This window comes from Pocillopora damicornis, chromosome 10, assembly GCF_964200805.1.
Source record: "Pocillopora damicornis chromosome 10, jaPocDami1.2, whole genome shotgun sequence".
Lineage (NCBI taxonomy): Eukaryota > Metazoa > Cnidaria > Anthozoa > Scleractinia > Pocilloporidae > Pocillopora > Pocillopora damicornis.
The window spans coordinates 22,761,732-22,780,436 of NC_142679.1; the positions used below are offsets into that span (position 1 = coordinate 22,761,732).

The 18,705-nt window shown below is 37.5% G+C and overlaps 4 protein-coding genes across 7 annotated transcripts in view; 2 read left to right on the forward strand and 2 right to left on the reverse strand.

Moving 5' to 3' along the window:
• The window catches only part of LOC149039446 (uncharacterized), a 39,106-nt gene that overhangs the window by 11,346 nt on the left and 9,055 nt on the right, over positions 1-18,705 (forward strand). The window lies entirely within an intron of this gene.
• On the forward strand, positions 194-8,473 carry LOC149039448 (uncharacterized). The gene is made up of 10 exons (XM_089184070.1): positions 194-422; positions 1,523-1,833; positions 2,493-2,634; positions 3,193-3,374; positions 3,508-3,828; positions 4,999-5,134; positions 5,731-5,921; positions 6,136-6,280; positions 6,492-6,551; positions 7,069-8,473. Exons 1-10 carry the CDS (start codon positions 194-196, stop codon positions 7,830-7,832), a joined length of 2,481 nt encoding a protein of 826 aa, XP_089040196.1. The 3' UTR covers positions 7,833-8,473.
• Positions 8,158-10,871, reverse strand: LOC149039449 (uncharacterized). Its single transcript, XM_089184071.1, has 3 exons — positions 10,352-10,871; positions 8,462-8,589; positions 8,158-8,305 (listed from the first exon to the last, which is right to left on the reverse strand). Exons 1-3 carry the CDS (start codon positions 10,751-10,753, stop codon positions 8,158-8,160), a joined length of 678 nt encoding a protein of 225 aa, XP_089040197.1. The 5' UTR covers positions 10,754-10,871.
• LOC149039450 (uncharacterized) overlaps positions 12,632-18,705 on the reverse strand; it is a 7,394-nt gene continuing 1,320 nt past the window's right edge. For 2 of the 4 annotated variants that reach the window (XM_089185540.1, XM_089185543.1), the window contains exons 3-16: positions 18,403-18,623; positions 18,262-18,311; positions 17,748-17,829; positions 17,452-17,622; positions 17,182-17,327; positions 16,763-16,874; positions 16,161-16,244; positions 15,337-15,517; positions 15,002-15,091; positions 14,818-14,886; positions 14,671-14,731; positions 14,025-14,093; positions 13,705-13,892; positions 12,632-13,436 (exon numbers count right to left, since the gene is read on the reverse strand). In XM_089185540.1, coding sequence (XP_089041666.1) covers positions 12,814-13,436; positions 13,705-13,892; positions 14,025-14,093; positions 14,671-14,731; positions 14,818-14,886; positions 15,002-15,091; positions 15,337-15,517; positions 16,161-16,244; positions 16,763-16,874; positions 17,182-17,327; positions 17,452-17,622; positions 17,748-17,829; positions 18,262-18,311; positions 18,403-18,623 — 2,147 coding nt within the window. In that variant the 3' untranslated portion in view covers positions 12,632-12,813. The remainder of the gene's footprint in view (positions 13,437-13,704; positions 13,893-14,024; positions 14,094-14,670; positions 14,732-14,817; positions 14,887-15,001; positions 15,092-15,336; positions 15,518-16,160; positions 16,245-16,762; positions 16,875-17,181; positions 17,328-17,451; positions 17,623-17,747; positions 17,830-18,261; positions 18,312-18,402; positions 18,624-18,705) is intronic. The other 2 variants (XM_089185544.1, XM_089185541.1) reach the window with 2 other exon arrangements.

Here is an 18,705-nt window from a genome sequence, read left to right on the forward strand (position 1 = left end):
GACAATACCAAATCACCTTGTTATACTCTCCCACCGACGTAGCACCAGCAATTTACCCCCTTTATTTACATGTTTAGAACCCAGTCTAGTTGATAGTTACAATGTTGTACGGCTTTGCTTGCTGTTTACTCTTTCAGGACATAAAAGTGTTGGATGCTACGAATCACCTGGTATGAGTTGTTTAACCCATGATATGACTGGGTCCGATCCTATCTTGAATGGAATTTACCCTGCAGAGCCTGGGAGCTTCATTTCAAAGTGCGCAGTGGCTGTAATTAGAGCAGGTTACGGGTTATTTGCAGTTGAGAATAATGACACGTGTTCAGCATGTGCTACTACACCGCAGAAAATTGAAAACCTTGAGGAATCTAAGAAGTGTGGTCTTGAGGACGCCAATGCATTTCAGTTTTACACCATCAAAGGTAATTTTAAAGTACAAACCCAGTCTAAAAGCCCGTTTCAACATTGAAGGAAAGGCATTTTTAAATTTATTATAATGACTTACATACTACAATTCTACGCCTCAAAACCCGGATGAGCTGTCTGTTACGAGCATCTTTTGTAGAGCACCTTTTGGTCTCGGAGCTGAGCATCGCTGGTAGCGGCAAAAAACTGGTTTATTCCTCCACATTGATATTTTCTTGAAAATCATATCAAACTTTGGGTTGGGATTTTGCTAACAATGGCACGATTTTTTTATCCTTTTATGGGCATTGTCATTGTTGACAGCTTTGAGGCTCTTTTGTTATAAGAACAAAGGTTTGAAAGAACCGACGCGTATCCGATTTCCGAGCGCGAGATTCAAAAACTTCTATCTCCCCGTTCATAATGCTTTTATACGCATGCCAAGTGTTAAAGTGTCACTCTTGAATTTGTTTTCTAAGGTTTAAGAAGTTCCATCATAAGCTAATTGTGCAAGCATCACAGGCAAAAAATAGCCTTGCGTAATTCCCTAACCTTTACCTTAAAGGTTAATCAAGCATTATTCTAGTCAGGTTCGTTGAATAAGGAAGTAGACACGTTTCCGTACCACATTCAAACCAACATATAATTGTTTATCATGAGTGAATGACATCATTGTAACACCGCTTTTAAAACGTTCGCCCCTTTTGGGTTCTTATCAACTCAATTCGGATGAAGGATGAACGTCATCACTTAATCCAACGATTTGCTGCAAAAATAATTAAAACGAGGTTTCTGTATGTTGTGGGCTTTCAAAGTTTTATGTGAGAAAATGCTTGATAACATTAATGAAGAGATCTGATGCCCTTGATCTGTTAAAATGGAAGATTGTACACCAAGCTCCTCGCAACAACGTTTACTCACAAACATGGAAACAGCATTAAGAAGATATTTCCTCATTAACAGAATACACCTGATTTGGGCAGAAGCCTAAATGTACTCAGATAATGTAAAATGGAAAATATCTACCAGTGGCGTGTGAGCAATTTCAGGTATATTAACGTGTTGCGACTCTCTTTATTTATTTGGTAATTTTAGATTTCCTTTTGCTTTAAAACAGATTTACGTTGTCACGGAACACTTGGTATGGAAAGTGGTGCAATCACCGATGAGCAGATAACTTTCTCGTCCGAAAAACACAATAAGAAAATTGTAAGATTACATCACACAAGGAAGACTTGGATAGCTGATAAGAAGGATTCTAACCAGTGGCTTCAGCTCGATCTCAGAGCTCAAAACACTGAAGTAACACGAGTAGCAACACAGGGATCCCATCAACATAACAAATGGGTGAAGAAGTACAAGCTACAATACAGCAACTATGGAGTGAGATTTCAAAACTACACGGAACAAGGACAAACTATATCAAAGGTAAAACTGGTCAGAGGCGGGGAAGGGTTCTAAAACATGAGCTGCTCATTGTAAACAAAACCAAGTTCAGTCCTCAACTCAAACTTCCCCGAAGTGTTCTTTTAGCAGTTTGTTAGGACAAACAGTCTTCTTTGCAATCGGGGATTCGTTTCTCGATTTGTTACGATTTATGAGTCGACAGTTGTTAAAGAAGATTATTACAATGTATGAAATTTCATACATTTACCGTTTTCTTTGCAGGGTCTTGATCCAGTTTTTGATCAACCTCAGATAGATATTTGTAGATAAAGTTCGTCTTAATTTTATCGTACGGTGGAATGGGATGAATTTAATTAATGAAATCCCTCGTGAGATATTTCACGGTTTACCTGGCGGAAAACATTGCATAATATTGTAAGAGAAGAACTGAACGGTATTTCTTACATAAAGTATGTAACGACCACGAGGTTTTTCGAGGTGTGTGTTTCAGTCGACGAATACTAGAGCGACCATCTACGTGTAGAGTTTAGTTAAGTTAGTTAGTCGGCTGAGAGATATTTTCTTACAATATAATTATATAGATTTTTTTTAAAAAGTAACACTTATGTCTACAAGGCGGGCACGTACCGCGCATTTTAAATAAAACACTCAACATCTATTTCACGTCTATTATGATACAGGAATTTGACGGAAACACAGACGAGAACAGTGTTGTTTATCATGACCTGAATGCACCAATCACAGCAAGGTACATACGATTTCTACCAGTGGAGTGGGAAGGTGAGATATCAATGAGAGTGGAACTGTATGGATGCGTGAAAGGTAAGAAAATAACTTTCCTCTAAAGCTGACAATTATTGTTTGCATCACAGTTGATCTAATTATAGGAGCTCTTTAAGATACTTCATTTCGTGAGGCGTGAGTAGTCCAGTGGTCTGAGCGCTGGACTCTGGGTCGGACGGCCCGGGTTCGAGTCCTGGCCGGGGCACTACGTTGTGGCCTTAAGCAAGTCGCTTCACTCACCTTGCTTCGTCTTCTCGGATAAGACGTTAAGCCGGAGGTCCCGTCTCCTGCAGGGTTTGGGGTAGGAGACGTTAATTTCCCACGCACGAGATTACTGTGTGATGGATGTCCTCCCTTGGGTGGGATGGGTGGGTTTTAGGGGACCATTCATAGGGATAACCTCAAGGTCCACCTTTCAAATACGTGCTGTATTTGATAAACCAGTATGAAATATGAAATATGAAATTGTATTAACGACATTTTTGAGCTTAATGTAATCTACACTTTATTAATTGCCTCATGATCTTATAGCTGCTTTTAATTCGCTGCCGTAGATAAGTTGTATTTGTAAAACGCCCGCTAACCTTTCGTAAACAGAATGTGGAAGATTTCTCGGCATGCAAAGCGGTGAAATCCCTGATGGACAGTTAAGCGCCTCTTCAGAGAGAAATTCTAAACACTCCGCCACTCATAGCAGACTTCATTTTGTAAGTCCTGACGGAGCGGGATCTTGGGCAGCTGAAAATAATGATACGGATCAGTGGCTCCAAGTTGATCTGGTTATTCTGCCACCCTACTTACACAATCTAAATGGCTAACACCCATATAATCTAAATTTAGATCAGTGGGTTCAAGCCGTCTCAAATGATCATCTAAGTCTTCCCAGTAGCTCATTAAATATGCATAAACATTTCGACCAATCAACTCCCTTCACTTCGGATTCGTAGGGGGGAAACCTTTACCGATTGGAATAGTTACGAACTCGCTAGCTTTTCTTGGTTTGGAAGTTCAGGTATTATCGGCTTTGTCGTGCACTTTTGGCGCTTCTTCGTTACTATGACCGACAAGGATACAAGTAGAGCTCGCAAAAGAACATACAATAAAATAAGCGATGTACAAAGGTCAAAACTACAAGAATATTATGACGGCGGCATGAAAACATGCGGTTCTGATAATACGGAAAAAATTGGAGTGGCAGCCGAGGAAACTGGGCTGACTATTGATCAAGTAAAGGTAAGATATTTTTTAGTTGGACTGAAACACTACCATGTTTCATGTATGTGGAATACCCCGCCACTTATTTGCATCTCGTTGAATAATAATAGCGATCATTATGGTGAGTGCTTCTTTCTTCAAAGCTCACCGACATATGTAAATGATGTAGCGGTATATTGTCCTATAGAATTAATTCCCTTACTCTGTGTGCTGCATAAACGAATCTTTTTAAAGGATTGATTCTTAAACAGAATTTCATCCGTCATATACCGAGGTCAAGGAAGTTAACTGTACGATTGTACTATTCATAATGAGGCCTTGTGGTAATTATTTCCCTCGTTAATTAAAGTAGGCTTACTTTTTTTTTTGAAAATAATTGCTTTATGCAGTTTTATGCTCGAAAATACGCTTGCAGTGTGCAGTATAATCAATGATCAAGAATATGCCGGTAAAAGAAGATATGTGTTTACTCATCCGTTATTATAAATTTAAGAATATATATTGTGTTACCATTACAAATATTGAGAGCTAACCGCAAGCAACCTTAGTTAAAAGTGGGCTAACCCGAGTGCTCTGTAGGCCAACAGAAGAGCTAGTTAGGCCAACCTGAGTACTCTGAGGCTAACCAGAGTACAAGTTTGGCTAATTGGAGCTGAAAAGTAGGCTAACCAAAGTGTTAATAATAGGTAACCCATAGCTAACGATCGAATCCTGGTTCGAAGTTTAGGTATCCTCAATCTAGAGCTGTTAAATGTTATAATCACATCATCCATTCGACATACATGTACATACCAAGAAGATCTACCTTTATTGATTTGTTGCCAGCCAATCATTCTGTACTGGATTGAAAATTTGCTCTGTATACAAGCTCAGAGTTTCTGTGAGTTCCCTGTGAGTTTCTGTGGGTTCCCTGTGTTGCTTGTCTGAATTTAAAAACCTACGGTTATTATTATTTTGTCTTTATTTCTCCACCTTGTTGTTGTCAGAATTTTGGTGAACAAGATCTTAATTTTTTCATACTTTCACATATATGCCACAGCTACTTTTTGGACCATGTCCCCTGTAGGAATTTACCCTGGCTGGGCCTCTATAGGGCCAGCCAGTGAAAGAGAGCAAAAAGGGAAGGGTTTCTATTGTAGCTTAAGGCATTTTGAAATACTTTATTTTTAATGTGGTAAATTTATGTAGAAATGGATTGGAAATGCCAGACAAAAGGAAAAGATAAATTCTGGAGTACAAGCAGCTCCAAAGCCAATTAAGATCCCAACTGGTTCATGTGGCTCACACTCCTACAACATGTTCTGTTCAGATTATTTCAAGTCAGGTGAGAACCCTGATAATGTTTTCAAACACTAAGGACAGATTATTTATATGCATTATAACTATTATAGACCATGGCTAAAATATAGGGTAACATTAGAGGTGTACAGTCCTGGGGCATGGGTGTGCAAATCCCCCCCCCCCCCCCAGTTTAAAAAATTTTCAAAGTCCAAAGGTGCCCATACGCCTATGGGTATCATTAATAAACCTCTACTAGTCTATTATTTCTAAGAAATGAATATTGTGGTTTTCTCTGCTAACTGTGCCTGCTGGACTTTTATTTTATTTTGGTGCCAGGATACCAGATTTAAATCAATAATGGACAGTGGCCTTGTTAAACTGTGTCTAAACCCCAGGGGGGGTACTTGCAGGGGTGGGGGTCTGACAGAGCTCTATATTGCGACCCAAAAGGGTTTTCATCCTCAGCTACTTTTAACCTTTGACACCATAATAGAGTTGTTGATTAATTTATTTTCATTTTTAGTTGATGCAATATCTTTGATTGCCGAGGAAACTGAAAATCATGCAGTGACATTGTAATAATCAAACCAATTGAATTGATATTCAGTGGAAATGAAAGCTTTAATATTTTTTTGCTAGATGAGTGCAAGAAATTGTCCTTGGCTCAAAAGAATGAAGAAGCTGCCAAGAAATGGCGTGACATGACATCTGCAGAAAAAGATGCGTTCAAAGGAAAAGCAGAAAGTTTAAAGGCGCCTGATGTTTCAGAGCTTAGTGAGGCTCAAAAATCTAAATTGATATCAGTTCACAGAAAAAATCTTCTAAATGAGGTAAAGGTTTCAATCACTTTATGAAATAATCTCCAGCCAAGCTCAATTCCAATTAGGTAGCATAAACCATGCAAATTCAGAATAACTTATAACTTTATTAAAAGTGGATGAGTAATTTCTAATTATTGTACTCTGTGGGAATTAATGCAACATGCAGATGTTTGTGTCCTTTTGAGTAATCCTTGTGCCACATTTACTTTTTCATCTGCTTCAGATCATGTTTCTAGAAGACTTGGGCTGTGAATCTTCTCTGATTTTTCAAGACACTTCAGGCCAAGTGTACAACTTTGGATCAAGTGCAGGTTTCTCTTTCTTATGCCTGAATCCTGACATCAACATCAAATTCCGAGACCACTTTGGTATATATTATTACTTTGAATTAGTAATATTATAAACATTGAAAGTGTTCGATTGATTTGTTGGCATGCAACTGTATTAGCAGATGTTTATATAGCTTATACTATAAAGTGTGTCATCCAATTGACAAGATTATTCATGATTGTAAATAAGGTGAATACATCATCAAAATAGACCTGAAACTACATAGTACCTCTGTATTTATTTATTTAGCTTGCACCAATGAGAGGTACACATACAAAGATGTACAACAGCTATTCAATTCCAAATACAGTAAGTTTAAGAACATACATATTATTCACTATAGTACAGATGTTAACATGTAATTGTTGTCATCATCATCGTCATCATCATCATCATCATTATTATTAGCTATGATAATAACAACAAAGCTGATGATGTCTATAACAAAATCCTCAAACCTGATTGGTTCTGAACAGCGAATATTTGATCCTTAATCTGAATACTGTAATAAGAAAACTGTCCAATTTGGCCTGTGTGATTACAGCTGCTTTTAACTGGACAGGTCAAATCTGACAATTGTGCAGCCAATAAAAATCCAGTAGAAAATGCCACTAGCTAATGAAATTGAATTACTTATTCTTACCTTGTGTCTCACATTTTGGCAAAGAAAGTGTCATATGGGACATGTGGAAATGGTCAATAAGACTTACTGTCATACATTTCAGGGGTAATCAGGCTCATTACTTGCCCAATTACTTCCTGAATTGTACTCCACTCAGTGCTATTATCATTACCAATCAATGTTTCTCTTTCTCTTGCACAATAGGCGAAGCAATAAAGAAACCAGGCAGCAGGTTGCCGTATCTACGTGGGGGTTTTACAGTAGAAAATCTCCCAGATGGCATTTTCTTTAAGAAACCCTTCCATTATGGCACTAAACAACTCCAGGCCATAATGGAGAAAAAAAGCGAAATTAAATTCGTGATTACCAGTAATGCAAATGTAAACTTGCAAAGCAACAGGGATTTTATTCCCTCTCCAACTCAGCCTGAAACAGTAGTCACTCTTCTGTCCAGGATAGTGGACAGACAATGTGCAGAAAGGGTAGTTAGACTGTCTGACAAGATTAAAGAACAAGATGTGGAGGTTGTGGAGTTGAGACTTAACCAGGAAGAGAGACTAAGATTAAATGAATATAGTTTTTATTTTGAAGATGATGCATGGCTTGCTGTTGGTGCTAATATTCAACACTCCACAGAAGCACAAGGGCTTATTGTCCCAGTGTTTACTGAGTCAGAAGATGAGAAATTGTGGCTTTTCTACACTATCCAGAATCCATCAAAACTAGTCAAAGCTTCATTTACTTACAAGATAAAAGGGTATTGGCTTGACTTACAAGGCCAATCCAACTACAAATTACTGAACAATCATCAGGATTATGTTACTATTGCCAACTTGATCAAAAATGGACCCTATGGACCATTATATTTTTTGCAGGGGATGGAAATTTCAGATGACCAGTATTTTAATATACCTGAAGTATTTAACAATGCAATATTTGCTGCCTTAAGAAGTAGCACTATTATTTAAAATTTAACAATATGTACTTTTCAATTTAATATACCTTTTCTAAGAACCTATTGGAAAGCCAATTTTATAGCCAGCTGACATACAGAGAATCCTAAATTGTAGTTCTTAAATTGTTACTATTATTAAACTATAGATAATGATTAGCCTAGAAGTTTGTTTGCTAATTTGTTGATCATTTTCAGTGGTCCAAGTGGTGTGTCTAAAAATGAATACAAAATCCAGTATAAAGCACTTTTATTACCTATTACAATAGGCTACATGCATGTCATACTTTCTAACAAAGACCACTTGTAGAAGCTTGATTGTACAAAGAAAACCAGAAACATTACATTTTGCCATTTTTGTGTACTAATGATAAGTACTTTTCAGAATATTTGCCAATATTGTGTACTTTTGGTAGGTGGTAATCAAAGCGTCGTCCAACCCAGGTACATCCCTGTAGTGGACAACATCTAATGGGCCTCTTGGTTTTGCTGAAAATATAGGAAAAATGCAATGTGTCAAAATGAGCTTGAATTGAAAAAAGTCAAGAATGCTGTGTACAGTAGAGAAAACACTCATCTATGTAACTACAATGAACACAATCCTCTAAAAAACAGAACTGAACAATAAGAAATGTAATAAATTACCTATTTTCCTGATTTCCTTTGGCCTTTCCCTGATTCTTTTCACTCTTTAGCTCCTCAACTTCACTCTTACTCAGCTTATGTGCATGTTTCAAATGGTTGGAAAGATTATTGTATTCTTTCTGGCAAATCTGGAAATAAAATTATAGAAAAATAGATATGTGAATATTTCATTTTGGATCATCATGACTGCTTAGCTTGTTATTGCAAAATGACAGCTAGTTGAGATCATCATTAGATAGGCCAAGCATCAGCAATGACCCGCAAATATCTCTCTACAAAGAATGATCTATTCATATGTAACATTGTTTTGTGCAAATAACATTCCAGATGCCCATACACAGCTGTGCTCATAAATATTCCAGCAATGCTGCTGATTGTTTCCCAGAGTTTTCAGAGTCATTTGACCCACCCTTATCAGAAAAGAATAGAACATCTAACCAGTATATGCAGAAGAAGAACATTTTTTTCAGTTATTTTAATACCCTGGTGAGTTTTTTAGCCTGGGTTTCCAACATGAAATTTCCCACATGCACTGTAGTCTAGCCCATACTCCACCAACTGCGCCAACTGTACTGGATGGTGGTTGGATAAGGGTGGTGAGATATTATGGGATACAATTCTAAAAAACCGTCTTAGGCTGAAAGAGCAGGTGAAAATTAGTCAAAGAAAATTAAAATAGGCTGGGTTGGAATATAGGAATAATGCTTAACAGGTTTCTAAACGGACATAGTTTGACACTACTCTGGTTTGCAGATTTAATGAATTTAACCGAAGAAGTTATGATTCGTAGACCCAACGTTTCTACACTCTTGTCTAGTGCCTTCATCAGGGGTGATCTAAACGCTGCAACAAGAGGTCCTTTTATATGATCACTAATTAGGTTTCTAAACCTCAGAGATTTAAAATTATTTGTTTGGAAATGTGAAGTCATGGTGCTGGAGAAAATGGCACACTCTCCACTCAGTGACTTTACATTAGGCCTTTTATGTTTCTTAACATTAAGAAGGGGGTCATGTGAAGGCTAACTAGCTGCAAAGGGGCCAATGATCCAAAAGAAGGAGAAACAGTTATGCAATCATAAAACACATGCAAGAATGCACCAGGATAAAATAATGATAGGACTAATTTATCAAAATATCATGATATATTAGTGTCTTGCAGATCAGTTACTCATGCCTTACCCATGCTAGTCTGCCTTTCGCTTTGGTAAATTGATCTGCACATTGTTTTGCTCACCTTTGTCCAATAATTTTAAAAAGTATTTTCTTATCGTATGAACAAATGGGCCAATATCAACATCTTAAAGGTAGTTCTAGATGTCATTCTCACACCACTGTACAGACTCCACCACCTCCAGGGTTTGAATCCTTTTGAGTACCAAGATGGGTGTCTTTTGTTTACATTTATAAATCATAGTGCTACATTCATTCTATATAGGTGTAGATTATATGTAGGAGCCTATTACTTTATGAACCAGATAGTGGAGTTGACCTAAAATTTTATATTTCATGCTTCATACAATGGCAATCTTAGCTCATCCTCTCTCAGTTAATTGGCATTTTCTCAATGCACCTTTCAACATAAAGCCCAAGAAGAAGAGGGGTGTCTGGCTAGCCATGGAAATTTGACTATGAGGGCAGTCCCCAAAGTAGGTATTTTGATTTTTTGTAATGTCCCCGGGGTGCATAGAGAATTTTGGCACTTCGTTATAAATGACCACACTCACTTACCCCAGTGTAGGGATTTTGATATTTTTTACCAATTTCGGTGTCCAGACTGGGGTGGCATATTTGAAAATTATTTGGACAGAAAATATCAAAATCCCCAAACCTTGCTTAACCCCTCCACCTGACCCCGTCTAGTGCATAACATTGAAAGCTGCATACTCACACTGCAGGGATATTTATAAAGTTTTTTCCTCAGTCGTTTCTTCCGCTGTGGTGGCTTTGGCGGGTTATGATCATTCAAATGACTTAAAATGCTTTCGGCCTCGTTGGACATCTTCATCTTTATCAATTCCATTAACATTCCTGTACGAATTGAGGTTGTCGACTCCACGTTTCGGATCTCATGGAAATGGCAAACAAGGTTTTCCATTAAACCGAGAAAGTGGCTTCTTTGCGTTAATCCAATATCCTTTGCCACTTTCTTTTCTTGGCGAATTTGAACAACAAGATCACTTGGGTCGTATCCGTTTTCAAAATGGAAATACATTTCAAAGGGCGTAAAGAGCAGCGTAAGTTCGTGACCTCGCTCCCTGTGGCTTGTCTGGGGGTCTGGTTCCCAGTCCATTGATGTTAGAGGTAAACTGCTCTAGCATTCCTCAGCCTTCGATCCGAATCTTTCAGTTCGGAAATGTAGTATACAGATATGCCACGCACAACACGTTTTGCGTTTTTTTTTTCCAGTTGCAATGGATTAAAAATCGCAGTGTCTCAGTGTCTCAGTGTCTCAGTGCGTCACCATCCCGTCTCTTTTTCCTCGCCTCCCCCTTCTCCCGCCTCCCTCGTCTCACACCTTAACTTCCCCCCCCCCCCGACCCTACCTAGACAAAATGTTTCTACGTTTGGTACTTTGATCGACGGAAAAACATGGCTTCTCCTCGATGTAATGGAGAAGTTTCATATTATCATGGCGCAAGGACATCAGCACTGACTGTGCTAATTTCGTTAAAAGAATTTAGAAAAACTTCACATGGTTAGCCAACCCACAGTAAATAGCTGTTATGATATCTTTTGGCTGTTATAATATCTTTTGGCAGAAACATGAATTCACCTTCAAAAATAATCTTTAAAAATATCCGTCCGTACACACAATTGTAAACACTGATGAGGAATACGGTAGTTTAATGCTATAACGAAATCATGTGCTAAACCTGACTACTGGACTATCTAGAAAAGGACAAAAAAAAAAGACCTTTAGAACAATTTTAGGAAGAAACTAGTCGATAAAACTATTAATTAACATTAATTTCGTCAGGATAATGATATTTTAAGAAATATTTTAGTATCATCGAGGTTGGACGACGATCGACGTCGCGTGTGACTTGTGGTTCATTTGCTACTTGACGTACAGTGACAGTACAACACAACTTAACGAATAAAGCGAAGATCTAGAGTTAGCAATTAAATGCGTTAAACCACTGCGCAATATGCAGGACACTTTTGCAGAGTAGCACTGACTGCCTGTTTACCATTTTAACAACACAATCCGTTAAATCGCCTGAAATAATTACAACTTATAACTTTTTCTCAGTAATTCCGGCACGTGCTAATTCCGTTACGGGTGTGTCAATTTCGTTATGGCCTCACGAAGGACGTATACTGATATATTTTTTACTTGATATCATACAAAACAGAAATTTGAAATTATGTGGCTCATATTCACTATTTCATGGATGCCACCAAGATATGTATTGCCTAAACACTTTCAAGACAGATTTGTTAGGAACATGTATATATATATATGCTCAGTTAATGTGACTGCGTTCATAAGAGGTACTGTATAGTAAGGTTACACAATGAGATCCATTGCCATCTAAGAATGAAAGGTGGTACATGGGTATATCTGCATGGCCATTTTTGTTGGACGGGTGATGGTTAAGCATGCAACGCTCAAAAAGCGTCACCTCAGTTCAGTAAGGATGGTCCGAATTGACAATGTACAGAAGAACAACGACCAAATTCAGTATTTGGCTTATCAATTAGAGTATTCAAACCTAAGTTATAAAGTGCCTTATATGTGCGATAATTATAATACGGAGTTTATAAAGATATTCGAGACACCCACCCCATACTTGCTAATATCTATTTATCTATCATTCCTTTTGGTACAGATGGACAAAGATGACTAATGTTTTTGTTCGACAATGGTGGACCTCTCAAAATTGATAACGGTGACTCATGGTCCGACATCTGTTCCACGCCTACAATTGTACCTCCAGTGAACTCCAATCCATACAAACATGATTTTCAATAATATCAGAATACAGAGTTTGTATGGGAGTCTAATAAAACGGAGTTTTGACTAGGTGGGTTAGTAGAGCTGTCCACATACGAGTGTCCGTTGAGGGAGCTTCGGCACCGATTAGCATATAAAATACGCCGTCTACACATGCTACGTATAATCCTAATAACGTAAAAACTGCTACAAATCACCACCGAGATGAAATTTGCCATCGGTGAGAATTTATTAAAACATATTGTGATGATTGGCCAGTCAGTATAATCCTACACAATGTATTGATATTTGTTGGGTTTTCCGAGAAGTTTACCCGCTATTGGCGCGCGCACATGAACAAAACAGAGGCTGTTTCTGTATGGCTTTGGCAAGCGCCAGAGACAAAATGAGTTTTATTCATTATCAGATAATTCGCTGTCTGATGTCAGTTCCAACACAAAGGCCTCATCGTCCACAACTTCCTCCATCATCGATTCGTCTGATTTCTCGTCATCTAGAGGATAGTCGATACCACTCAAATTAGCATAGGTTTTTGCTACCTCAGCATGACCAATAGGTTTAGGGGAATCCAAGATACCACCCCATAAAAGCAGCAGCGAGGAAATGTGATTACAATGAATCATCCGTTTCTTTTTAAGACAAGCTATCACTCCTGCATTAAGAGGGTTATCAGTGTAAGGCAGATACGCATCCACTGATTCGTCTACAAGCCTGATTTCGTTTTGGAGAAAAGAGACAAGGCGATTCATTTCCTCCTTCAACAGTTCAAGCTCTTCCTGACACCTGTTGTGTAAGCAGAAAAGGTCAATTATCTGCCTCCTAACAAGAGCAGGAACGGTGTCCCCTTCCTCTTGGACTTCAGAGTAAATGCTGCTCTTAGGATCCTTAGCATCGTCATAAAGAATTTGGGGTACATCATTGGGAAGATACCCATTTATTTGGGACAAAGTTTTGTGAATGGACTTGACGACTTTGTCGATCTGCTTTGCGAGCTTTATGGCAATTGCTTGGCCATCTGAAAATTAAAAAGTTCATAATAACTAAAAACGCAATTCAGTGGCAGTTTTACGGATTAGACGGAAAAATGTAAATGTGTAAGACTTGAGAACTGGGAAAATTTAGCCCTCATACCCCTACTCAAATAATCCCAGTACAATGCCTAGAGTCGCAGTTAAAAACAACGGGCATACGCAGCAACATAACGACGGAATTACTGCAGACCATGATCACCAAAATACACCTGCTACTAAATATTTTACATAGCAGTTTCTTCAGTTTATTACCAGCATATTTTCGCTTCAATTCCACCAAGAAACATCTTTCGGATGCCATGCAATGTAAACTCAACAAGAGTTCGCTCTTTCTCTTCTCGTAGAGACGTGACTTAACGGTTACAAACACACGAGACAGATCGGACCATCTTTCTCTGATGTGATGCTTCTTTTCCATGGCTACTATGGCCTTCTCGTTCCTATGTACAATAAATGTAAGTTAGAGAGATTTATTATTTGTTTTTAATTTCGGCACCCTTAATTCCCTGTCTGCAGAACCTGATTATTCCAGTCGTTGCTGGAAGGAAGGAATTTGCATATTTATGACTTACCGTTTGATTTTCTTTTCAACATCTTTTACTTTCCCTTGATCTTCATCTTGTACACAGCTCAATTCATTTCTGAAAAAAAAATTTAAATGGGTGGAGATACGTACACAATATTTTCAGTTTAATACTTAGTAATTATATTTGCTAAGGTGGAAAGAAAGAGGATTACAAATACTATATTTATATTATTGTGAAAACAGGTTTTTGCCTTCACAAATAAACGGACGGACGGGGGACAACCCGATAAACTTCTTCTGGGAAAAGGCTTTCCTGGGGGCACTCGCTGGCTGCGGGAAGGCCGGAATCTATTACGGCTGTTGACTATCCTCGAGACAATGACTAACAACGACAAAGTTGGCTCCAAAGTGGATTTATTAAATACCGCTGAGCTGACTGGTTTTTTACCTGACTTGACCAGACTGGGTTTGACCGAAGAAAGCTCTACAGAACAGCTCTATTTAAGCCGAGGTCACAAAGGATCAGGTAATGCCATGAATCAACTAAAGGATCAGTTTCACGTAGTCCACTACAACGACTGGTTAGGTAGGAATTTCGCCTTTTACAAGTTTAATCGCTTTCGAAAAGCTCAGGTACTCTCTAATGTAAGTCATGAATAATTTGGTAGGTGGTACTTCCACACACTATATACCTGAGTTTTTTAGACATGAGGAGCAAGCTGACATATGATTCGTCCCACTGCAGTATTAATCCTGTGACAGATTAATAATATATTAGTGAATACAAAAAAAACTGTTCTCCCTAATGATTGTTAACAAATGCTGAGGAATAAAACTACCGTGTTCTTTTGGTTTCAGTGCTTCAACTTCTTCCTTTTGCCACTCTTGTATCACATCATCATCACAATCTAGTACATGCAGGTAAATACAAGTATAATTTGCAATAATCATATAGCATGCATGTAAGTCATTGTGCTGTTTTTCAATGCAATGAGTAAAAAAAAAAAGGTTTAAAATGTATACCCGGAAGTTTTTCAGTGAGTTCCTTAAGCTTTGCACTGACATCCTGAAGAAGAATTTCTGCCCTTGCAAACTTTGCTTTTAGAGTAAAACCTGTGAACATTAAAAGGAATCAGTTTGATGTGTACTAATAATTAAGACTAGTCAACCTCGAGTTACATCTGTAAATACATTGCACATGTCCATATTGAAAAAATGAAGAATTGCAACTATGACAGAAAACACAGGGTACATAAAGCTGTCCAGCTAAAGTACTGGTCAATAGTTGATATCCCTTTTACTTTTCAGCAAAACCCACAGAAATGTGAAAGTTATGTGTTCAATAAAATTAACCATACCAAATTTGTGATACAAATGTTGGGCATAGTGAAGAAGCCCATCAGTCAAAACATCTGTCCTTTTGTGAGCACTCATTTCTTTAGTGACAGAGGAAAACCTTCGCAGAAAGGACCATAACCTTTCCACCCCTTCACCATCTGTCAATCCAGTTCCCTTGATCCTTCTTGGACTGTACTGGATCTACAGACAATCATATTGAAGATAAAACCATTATTGAAGATAAAAGCATTAATATGGCATGGACCTTGCATCAGATATTTAGCAAATACATGTACTAGCCTGCAGTGCAGGCAGATTTTAGCAGTGTGAATGAATATTTCCAACTTGAGTGTTCAAAGCACCATCTTGAATTAGGAAAACAGTGGAGAGTTGGAGCATGAGACCTCCTCACGCATTGTATTTTCGCCCCAGCTTTCCAGTAAAACAAACACTCAAAAGATGACAACCACCAAAACCACCTGCACTGCAGGCTATATACTTAAAAATTTAATTTTAATTCTAGGCAAAATTAACCTTGAGTAAAGGCTCACTGGTTAGTGGTCATTTCCAAAGCTGATAGGCTTATGTAGGGTGGCCACTCTTTTATAAGGAACATGTACATGTGCTTAAATATTTCACCTTGCTTGCTTAGCTGACCCTTGTAGATCACTTGCTTTCAATTTTAGAAACTGCTGTCAGATTTCAGATCCCACACTGCTTACCCATTGGTAGGTAAGTATGAGATGTGTATGATTACAACTGTATTTAACCAATGTTGAGGTATTGCCACACATTTCTTCACATTGCCACAAGGCCATTTACTGTTAAACTGATATATACTAACCTGGCATGATGCCTTGTGCCCATAGCAATGGAATATGGGCATGGCAACATCAACACCTTCCAAGAGGCTTTCCTGAGATGAACACTAATAAATATAATCATGTACATGTAAATGAAAATTGTGTCAGTAGTAATAAACTATTCTGAAGTTAAGATGTGATCCTCACAGATATTCATGCAATTTAAATGTAAGCAATAATGGGAATTTAACCAAACACAAAGAAGAAAAGAATCTGGCCCCACTGGGATTTGAGCCCATGACATTGTCATTGCAATGCTCTACCCACTGAACTATGAACCCCCATATGTTGGGCGCAAGCCAGTACCCATGAAAGGAAGTGATGAAACAGACAATGGAATTACGTCAGTTGCAAAAATGACATTTTATTTGATTAAGCCAATTGCTCAAAATTCAGTAAATAACTCTGATGATTACATCTTCATTTCCTTTCCACAATTCACATAATTCCAGTCTGTTTCAATAAATTATTTTATTTCATCCCAAATTTAATAGAAAATACTTTGGACAATTCCACATAATTAAATACCACTTTAGATTACCATTTAGCCTCCTGCACATCCATGTTCAAAAAATTTAGTTACCTTCAAATGGCGTGCTAATAGACAAGCAATGTCATACATGATGATTACTCTGTTTCTGGTGCTCTCATTAAGACTTCTAAGCCTCTTAAGCTCATAAACAGAGTATGATATTCTGTAGAGAGAAAAGATTGTTGAAAAGGTGAATCAATAACCAATTTTTTCTTTTATATCTTTTTACACAAAACTAAGACAAATTGAACATATTTCCTATAATATGACATTCAAATTAATAACAAAGTTATACAATGGTGATGCTAATAGTGTAAAGAATCATAGGATGCACTTGTGTTGTATATACAAGTGTGCCAATTGTCAGCTTGACAAATTCATAATAATGGCTCTATCATGTAACTCTCTAACAGACAATACATATAGGATTGAGCACAACATTAGGTAAAATGTATTTACATACTCCATACCTTTCACCATGCTTTATGTTATGGAATCCTTTGGGAAAGTCATGTCTGCATACTCGCCCAAAGACACCTTTCTCGTCAAAGAGTTTGTTTTTGCCTTTTGATCTTAAAGCTGAAAGAACCTCTCCAGCATGGAACTTACTGCAGTTCTGTGAAAAAAAAGGGACAAAAACAGAAAATCTTGAATTTAAAGGGCCAAAAGGAAAATCATACAGTTATCAAATTAACATTTATGCCATAATGTATGAGCATTGCATTATGTTAAGTAGAGACCTGTTCCATGTCTGCTCCAGCTTTGCCATAACTGTTGACAAAATTGTCAACATCATCCTGGTCTGCAAATAGGAGTGTTCCATGTTTGGGTGTTCCTAAATTATGCCCTTTGTCCTTCTTTCTGCACAGTCCAAAGCACCCATCCATGCTTTCAATGAGAACACCATCATCCTGTTCAAAAGAGAGGGGAAAAGAGAAAAATAGATATAAAAAAGAACAGCAACAACAACATAAAATTAATACTGCAGAATTACAGTGCAAGCTACTATTCAGAACAAATTACAATGCATAGTTACCCTTGGACATATAGGACACCAAGCTCCATTGTACAAACTTCCATTGTACTTTGTACAATGCCTGTACTGATACATGAAATACCTTCATGTGAAAACAACAAAATGTCAATCAGGACTTTCTTAAAGAAAGTCAGTAAATGTACATGTACAACAAGAAAGATGTTTTGTAAATGAATGTAAATTGAATCATGACCTTAAAGCAAACAGTCAATGTATCTTTGAATCATATGAACACAAAAGCGACAAAAGCTAAGCATGAGTTTGAGATCTATATTAGCTGGGGGACTAGATAATAAATAAATGAATAAAATAATAATATAAATAAGCACTTGTAAATCATGTGACTACCTCTACTACTACTTATAATAATAATATTAATAATACTAATATAACAAGAACAACAACAATAATAATAGTAAAAATAATATTAATTCTAATATCAATAATACCTTAGAAGACATTGTACATCCACAAATTAGCAGCTCTGATATTCTCAACCAATATGCAAACATACCTGAATTCTTCAAAGCATTCTGAATTAAGGATACTGTAAATTGAGCTCACCTAAAAAAAAAAACATACCATTCAACCAGAATCAATCAATTAAAAAAAGTCATGTCATGTCTCAAAAAAGACTGTTTGTGAGCAAACCTACATGTGTTGGCTGTAGCTGAGGATTGAGTTCTGTGATCACTTTTGTGATGTTTAGTAGGGACACTTGACAATGAAGAAAGACCTTCTCCACAAACTCCATCAGTTTGAAGCTGAATCCTGTGGTGGGATTTGCTGGTGACCCTGGCCAGAACTGGCATTTCAAGAGTGTGACAGCATGTGGCTCACAATCACACACTTGTACATATTTGAGGTGATGATTTCCTGACATTCATAGAAAAATAAATGAACAACTTAGGAAGTTAAGTAAACAAAATTAAAAAAAACATTACATACAGCTTTAAAT